The sequence below is a fragment of the Centroberyx affinis genome, unplaced genomic scaffold, assembly GCF_046629955.1.
Source record: "Centroberyx affinis isolate AG114_WGS23_722 - 3 ecotype Tasmania unplaced genomic scaffold, CSIRO-AGI_Caff_v1 ptg000112l_1, whole genome shotgun sequence".
Taxonomy (NCBI): domain Eukaryota; kingdom Metazoa; phylum Chordata; class Actinopteri; order Beryciformes; family Berycidae; genus Centroberyx; species Centroberyx affinis.
The window spans coordinates 331,121-339,201 of NW_027278814.1; the positions used below are offsets into that span (position 1 = coordinate 331,121).

An 8,081-nucleotide genomic window follows, 5' to 3' on the forward strand; every position below is an offset into this window, starting at 1 on the left:
GGAGCGCATCACTGCAAAGATGCTACTGTTGCTGTCACTACCATTGTGTCTGTCTGCCGGACAATATTATTTTTTAAATTTAATATTATATGTGGCGTTCAGTTGCATCCTGTTTGTTACGCAATGAAAATTTTCAAATTTTTGGCCATGTTAGGGTGTGTTCATCATGGCTACCAATGGTGGGGTTTTGGGTGGTCCAACAGAGCACTGAGCCAATGATGCTCATGCAGTGTGTGTCTGCATTTATTTGTTTATTCGTTTCAGATGTTCAAAAAATAAATAAAAATAACACTACAAACCTGGTTTACTGGGAGCAGGTGGGTGCCTTTACTACAAAGCATGTGAACGCCTTAATTCAGCTCTTCTTAGGGCATACCATCCTACAGTGCCAGAATTGGATACAACAAAGCAGGATGCAATAAATGGCCCACTACATGACCCCACCCCCTCCTGAAAAAAATACAAATAAAAAACACCCACTATCTTAACCCCCAAATTGTAAGAAATTATTTCCCCAAGGGGATTAATAAAGTGCTATCTTATTTTATCTTAACCATTACCTCAGCCCCCTAACTAAGAATGGTAATGACCCTGAAAACAATTGGCTTCAAAAGAATACAGTCTACACCAGTTACAAAAGAGCTGCATTTATTTAATAGTGACAATGACGTGGTACAGAGACAAATAATGAAACCGTATCTTGGAAATGAGGTACAATCAAGAGCACATCAGCATCATTGCCATTTACATTTTCTCAGGGTACACACCTTCTCCATTACTGTCTGTCTTCTTAACTCAAATGTGGTTAAGTTTACAAAAAATCTGCACGTTAACCACCCAAAACAATACTAACAATTATATTCTCAATACAAGTAACTGGAATAAAACTTTCAAATCCATGTAAACTCAGGTTATTGAGAGAAATCACATTACTTTGAACAATGAAATGCTTTAATCAAACTATCACCTTAATTTGATTATTCACAGCAACTAGAGTACTGTGTGCATGTAAACATACCCTTTCAACACTTCAAGGCATGCCATACTCTCTACATTGCCAGAGTAGGATATAACACAGCAACATGCTGGTGGAACTGTTAAAAGAAATAAGCTGAGAGGTTCTCAACTTGAACTGACACAATCAACAAACATACCCACACACATAGAGCAAAGGCACTCCTCTCATTCACATACATCAGGTTTGTGTTTCAACTCTGAACATCTGTTAACTAAAAAAACATCAAGACTGCATTGTATAGAGCACCATCCATAACTGCCATACATTAGTAGAGGTAAAAATGAGGGCAAATCGAAACTCAAAGCATCCTTTCAAATAAAATTACCACATGTAAAAAAAAAAATCCAATTTGATTTTTTAAAGAGACATCCTGTGTTTTGTTTAGGTTGTGAAATTCTGCAGATTGACTGCATTTGAGGTCCACTTCAGTTACAAGGGTATGAGGAAAATCTTCATGATGGAGCCAATCATTTGAAAAGTCCTTTGTATGAGAGGAGAGAAACTCCATGGCATCAAAGAAGCCTGTGGGAGAGACGACGACAACACACACGTTACACATTTACTAATGTAAGACAATCAAATGGTTGGATCACTATACCAAGAGGCATATCAATACTGTAATCACTTGTGTACCTTGGCTATAAGTCCTCCTTGTCCTCCTGCTCCGTCTTCTCCTCCAGTGTGTTAGCCACTGCTTCTGCAGTGGTGTCCTCTATGTGAGCCAGCATGTCAGCCATAAGGGCTTCCTCAAGCCTCCTCCTCACATTATGCACCAGGTCCTCCTGCTTCCTGGAGAACACAGAAGGGAAAAAGAGAGTTATCAATTCCAGTGTGGCAGCTCTATTGATAACATATACAAGCCTTCATGGCAAATATTTTAGAACTCAATAGCAAAACAGGATTATGTTAGAAACTGGTTGAACATACCAAGAACAGCAGCTGATTCATATTTTCAGCTCAGCTGTTGTGCATAATCTCTATTTAATATCAGGGTAACAATCATAAAATATTTGATGGACACCAAAGCGCCATGCAATGAGGTTGTTTTTAGCATGAGCGACCCAGTGGGAATCGCACCCCTGACCTTGTTTTTGCTATGCTTACCCATTGAGCAACATAGGTTCACAGTGGCTACACAGGACTGCATCGGTGATGAAGCTTCAGCTGTGTTGTGCGTGCACATGCATGCATGGCTGGCTCACCTGATATCATCATCGGTCACCATGAAGGCCTTGCAGAGAGGCTGCGCTGTGTTGAGCCACACTCCAGGATTTTTCTCCACTGCAGCAGTGAGCTGTCCGGTGACAGGTGTGGGGCTGGTGTGCAGGGCGCTGGCGATGGCAGACAGCAGGGTTTTGTCTGAACATACAGGCCCAACACCTGAAAAAAAGAGGGGAGGCACAGATCAGGCTTATAGAAAATCCATGCTTTGTATCATCCATGGCTGTCATGTAAAATGCTCATTACCCTTACCCTGTAAGCCCTTGGGGAGATCCATGGTCTTCACCAGCTCCTCTGCAATATCAAACGCACTCAAACCACTCAACTTTCTCTCCCAAAACAACTGAAGTACAAGCACAAGCAAGCAAACCAAAAAACACACAAGAATTAGTGTGGCTAGGCAAGAAATAATCACAAACATAAAATTCTAGTTGACATACAGCTCAGCTACATTTTACCATAGATGCCTATTTACATCATTGATCGATCTATAAGGGGAACTTAACTAGATTCAATTATCCCCTTCAGCTGTAAATACAAAATGACACTGCCAGAATGAGACATAAAAAAACACTAGGACCCTATGCTTTATTTTGGTCAGCTGTGGGTAAATTACTTAAATAAATGAAAGGTTTAATTTCATATCCTTTGTCTGGCTTGCATTTCTATAGTATTAACAGTAACTGTGTTGTCTGATAATTAAAAAAATGTAAATGACCATATAAAGAAGTGGAATGTTGTGGATGCATGTAGCCTACTGACTCACCTGTTTTGGTTGGTCCACAGCCTTCTGTGGATCTATCTTCACCTTGTTGTTCGGGTGATTTGTGACCTTGGTTACTGGTTGTTTAAAGATGGATGCCGTCTGTCGAACTGGTAGTGTTGTGTTTAAGTCAGGCTTGGCCTTCAAGAAAGACATAAACATAAATACAAAATTGGCAAGAGTCTCAATAATCAAACACAATTGATTTTCTATCACAGTAAAACAACAATTAGAAACATTTTATAATATGACTAGTTTCTTGTTTTTTATTTTTCTGACTTTCCACTTAGGAAATAATTACGTCACATTGGTTCATACAGTGGAGACTTGCACAGATCAAGTCACTCTAGGTAACAGCAGATGCAATCAAGAAAGAACAGCATCATTCCTTGAACTGCTCCTAAGAACATCACTTAAAGATACTCACTCCACTGAAATGCTCAAAATGTCCCTATTAAAGTAGCGATCCACAGATGCCAATAGAGGTTTTTGATATTTCATTGATATTAGACTAAGATATGAGAGATCTCCCCCAGAATTAAAAACATGTCAAGAAACATGTACATGTTAGAAATCAGAGGAAAAACTAAATGTTCTGCCTTTTGCACATGTAGAAGGATGTTCAAACAACGTTCAAGCAAAGGAAAAAAAAGGATATTTGTGCAAACTAATCGTCCACATCTATAAAGTTCAGTAAAAGCAATGGATCAGATCAGTACTCTGTATCGACAGATCCTTTAATGTACCAAAATGAGTACCATCAGTACAAAAGAAAAGTATTTGCATCCCTTATTTAAATTGTGGAGTGTGGAGAGAAGGTAAGGAATATTCTGATTGAAGCTTCATTTATGTAGCGCTGTACAGTCGTTCACGGCTCTCCAATACTAAAAAATAAACCTCACGTCTCACCTTGATCTGATGGTTGCTGTCATAAAGATGCTTGTGTCTGTTGCGCTGCACTCTGGCCATGAGCATCCGTCCAGCGCGCGGGTGGCTGGCGTGCACATCTGCCGTACCCAGACAGCGGATTATCTGGGGTTTACTCAAGAAGCGCTTTGTAGGTGGACTAGACAGTGGAAGCACAGTAAAATCAACATCACGAGAGTCACTTCTCAAACACACAGGCTTTCAGTAGATTTTCCAGTTGCTGAAGCTTTGTAATTATGTTTTCATTTTAAGACAAACACTTGGTTGTGCTGTCATCGTGCGGCGAAGTTGTAATTAAAAAAACTGATTTCATTAACCTGCAAGCAGATTAATCAAGGGTGAGCATGTGTCACACTACTAATATATACAGCATCTACTTCTTCTCCAGTTCAAGTATCAACAACATCAGTGCGATGTTGTGTGTTGTAGCTGCCATGCTTAACGTCTTGCAATGTCTCCTATTATTAACTGTGCGAGGGCCCACCGCAAGTCAAGCATGTGTAAACAATGAAAGTTAGCAAGCTAATCAAGCTAGCTAGGTAGCGAACGTCAACGTTACCAACAACCAGCGTACCAAACAGTGTTCCTCTAAGTCACAAGCTTGTAACTGTACCTTTTCCATTTTAACACGATGAACATAAAAAGCCCTAAAGCCTAAATTAGCTAACCTAAACACTACTAGTGCTGGCAGCTCAAACGTTAGCGTGTAAATACGCCGGATTTGTTCATTAGCTGATGAGAGTTTGCCAGCTGCAAAAAGCATGCACGCGTGCATTTCCTGCAGAAAGAAACTTTTAACAACTCCGTCGACTGTATATTTTGCGCCCACCTTTTTCTTTCCATGTTTCTGACCGTCTTGAATCGCTTGGTCTTGGATTCTGAATGATGAGAATTAATAAGCCAGCTAGCTACTACAGTCGTGGATTTGCACCGCGTTTGTTGTCAGCTGTCCCTGCTTTCTCCCGTCTAGACCTTTATTAGATCACTCCGCCAACCTGTTAACATAATAAGCATCGCAATCCATCCGCAACGCTCGTGTAAAGTAGTCCCTAAATGTACCTCAGCTAATGGCTCAATAATAACTAGCTATAGCTTGTCCGTGATATAGGCTACGGTATTTGTAATATACGATATTTGTGTAAGTTCTGTCCACAATGGCATCATTATTTACACAAGTATGTTACGGAAAAAGCGAGTTGAGGCATGTGACTACAATTCCACACATGGGTACTTACATCAGCAACATTGCAAATGGTTTACTGATTAAATGAGTTTCATGGACAGAAAAAAAAACACCAGAGGCACAATGTAAGATTTTATTTTTAATCCCAACGACCTTCAGTCAATAAACTGACCCAATTAAAGTTCAAGAAAACTGTAGCCAAGCTGCATTGATGGGTCTGCGTTCAACAATTACACTTAAATACGTAACTGTAATTTGGCATGATATTGAGGGCAGAAAAATGCTGAAATCCAGATTATTAATCCATTGCAAGTGAAATAATTACCCAAAACCACAATACAGGATAAAAGTAACAATATTTATTCAGTAGTTCTTGTCAAAACAGTTATGGTATGAGATGAAGGACCCAAGTTGACATGAAACTAAAAATGTATCTATATTTCGCAGTTTTCCATCTGGCAAACCCTGTTTGATCGACAGTACACAAGAAACTGATTAAATTAAACAACAACATATGACATCAAACTGTGTAGGAATATGAAATATGACATAAAAGAAACAAAAATCCACTTATGAAGTCTCCATTTTCAAAATCCTGCCATTCACTCATTCACTGGCTGAGCACCAAAGGCCCAATAAATTTCAGAGGATGTTGAGGTTGAAAAGTTCATCAATGTAGAGTTTAAAGGCTACAGGATGATGACGGCCTCCAATGGCCAGACATGAAGTTGTGCCAGTGTGAGGAGCCCTCTGCAGCAGCTCTAGTTGTGTCTGTTCGTCTGTTTCAGTCTTTGAGTAAAACCCACGCCGACCTGAGAGAAGAAAAAAAAAAAGTGATTTTATTACAACACAGAAACCCTTCTGATAGATTGAACGTCAGTATTTATCAAAAGTCAACAAACTCAGAGTAATGCTTCAATCAGTAGAGAAACATCTACAAGATGGTAGTCTATCTTTTAATGACATGTTTTGAAGTGAGAATGAGCATTTTACTTTACAGTCAAAAAAAAAAAAAGTACTTAATGACAGCGATCGACTCATACTGAGATTTGTGGGTTAAACAAAAAAAGTCTTACCAAAATAAAATATCACTTTAATTTTCAGTTTCTCACACCAAACAACTTAGCTAGAGAGTGATCCAAGGATTTTTAGGCATTGCTATTATTATTACCTCAGGATTACGGAAAAACTACTGGGCTGATTTTCATGAAACTTTGTGGAATGGTGTAGCATGGGCCAAGGAAGAACCCATCAAATTTTGGAGCGGATTGGATCCGACTCACGAAATTTGCATATCATAGCAGACTGGACTATTGGCCTTGGCGGAGGTCTGCGCTCTCCGAGTGCCCTTCTAGTTACTTATTGAAAGTGTTAGAAAAGAGCTGCTACATACAGGCTGCTGTCAGGGATTTTGTCTCTTGAGAGCTATTTGTTTTTAAACTTGCCCTGTCAAACTACTAAGAGATCAGGCATGACTACTACTCACCTTCATATATCTATCATTTCTGTCTCCAGATTCAAACATAAAACTGTCAATGCCAACACCAAGCAGAAGTTTGAGCTGTAACAATAACCGGTGGTGTTCCTGTGCTTGATGGCAGCCAGTAAATACAGATGACAGCATCCTTCATGTTCTTCTGGAGAGCAGAGTTTATTTTTCTGCCTTGGAAGTCGGAACTCATAGCACTAGCGTGATATAAAGCCAGTTTGGATGTAAAAGTTAAGTCAATCATTACATGACTACATTCATCATGACTACATCATTACATCATTCCAAAGTCAATCTCCACTTCAATGTAAACCAAGACTATACATCGATACAGATAATTCTCAGATGGCTGATTTCTGGGTATGTCCACAGATACTGACCAGATTACCCTTGTGCCAAAGAATAGTGTGATAATGCTTAAATTGTAAGTGGTATTCTCCTTCATGTGCAGGAGCAAAACCACACACAAAACATTACCAGTCATACAAATGGTCACACCTCCTTTATTTCCCATACCTGTGACTAACCGGAGTGCTTCTACTCGTCCCTCCTGAATTTGCCACTGATGTAGGGAACATAATCCAGGAACAAGCGCCAGTCTGTGAAGTGGACCAGAGATACTCCTCCCACTGTGCCCCATACTGCCAGAGTGGGGACCCTGCAGAGGAGAAAACACTGGCAAGGTTTACAAAAACATCTTAATTTATTAAAAAATAGAGGTACCCTTATTTAAACTGACCTGTTAAATTCTCAATTCAAAAAGTCCTTGTATTTCAGTGATAAAAAACATTCTATCTTTATCCATTACTAGTTAAACTAAAGTATTTTTGTTGTGCCTTCTCTAAAGTGTCAGCTGGCTCCTCTGAAGTTGGAAAATTAAACTTCATAAACATGAACAAAAAAAAACAGAACATTTGCTTGGAATAGTGGAGTATGTAAATGTTGGAAATACTGAAGCAACATTAAAGTTAAAGTGCTTCATATTAAGAACAAGTAAGATCAGTAATCATAACTAGAACAAGTTAGTTGAATAAAAAATAGTAACTCTCCAAGCTGGAAAAGAACTGTATGAAATTGTTATTTTAGTCATATTAGCACACATGCGGAAAAAAACAAAACACCGACATTCAGGGAAGTTGTTGGTGTTTTTGGCTCATGGTTTAGCCTAAATTTTCAGGTAACTTAAAGCATGAGTTTAGTTGACAGCTAACGTTAGCCTATCCCTGAGCCAGTATGACCTCAGTAAGGCTAGTAGCTAGCTAAAGGTACCCCCTAGTAAGGGCACCTCGAAATACTGTTATCCCACTGCTCATGACTGACTTCTGCCCGCTTTATAACGCTAGTTCAAAATACACAGCATCTTACCATGATTTGGCAATGGCCACATACTTCTGACCGATCAGTTTACCGATCATTTTGGCTGAACAATATCCTCTTGAGGTTAGGTGTGAGCCGTGCTGGCTAAAAGTCGTTTACCGCT

General features: G+C 39.4%; 2 protein-coding genes across 2 annotated transcripts; both read right to left on the reverse strand.

Moving 5' to 3' along the window:
• Positions 1-647: 647 nt before the first annotated feature.
• On the reverse strand, positions 648-4,896 carry LOC139650120 (methyl-CpG-binding domain protein 3-like). Its single transcript, XM_071526682.1, has 7 exons — positions 4,759-4,896; positions 3,912-4,068; positions 3,006-3,143; positions 2,492-2,582; positions 2,221-2,398; positions 1,652-1,807; positions 648-1,540 (listed from the first exon to the last, which is right to left on the reverse strand). The coding sequence occupies exons 1-6, from the start codon at positions 4,770-4,772 to the stop codon at positions 1,657-1,659; spliced, it is 729 nt and encodes a 242-aa protein (XP_071382783.1). The 5' UTR covers positions 4,773-4,896; the 3' UTR covers positions 648-1,540; positions 1,652-1,656.
• Positions 4,897-5,451: 555 nt separating this feature from the next.
• Positions 5,452-8,066, reverse strand: LOC139650567 (cytochrome b-c1 complex subunit 10-like). Its single transcript, XM_071527269.1, has 3 exons — positions 7,967-8,066; positions 7,118-7,259; positions 5,452-5,924 (listed from the first exon to the last, which is right to left on the reverse strand). Exons 1-2 carry the CDS (start codon positions 8,014-8,016, stop codon positions 7,139-7,141), a joined length of 171 nt encoding a protein of 56 aa, XP_071383370.1. The 5' UTR covers positions 8,017-8,066; the 3' UTR covers positions 5,452-5,924; positions 7,118-7,138.
• Positions 8,067-8,081: the final 15 nt, after the last annotated feature.

Coding starts and splice junctions, on each gene's coding strand:
- LOC139650120 (XM_071526682.1), bottom strand. Junction 3,144..3,911: donor ACAGCAACCATCAGATCAAG/GTGAGACGTGAG, acceptor TCTTTCTTGAAG/GCCAAGCCTGACTTAAACAC. Junction 1,808..2,220: donor GTGACCGATGATGATATCAG/GTGAGCCAGCCA, acceptor TGTGTTCTCCAG/GAAGCAGGAGGACCTGGTGC.
- LOC139650567 (XM_071527269.1), bottom strand. CDS start 8,016: ATGATCGGTAAACTGATCGGTCAGAAGTATGTGGCCATTGCCAAATCA. Junction 7,260..7,966: donor GTGGCCATTGCCAAATCATG/GTAAGATGCTGT, acceptor TCTCCTCTGCAG/GGTCCCCACTCTGGCAGTAT.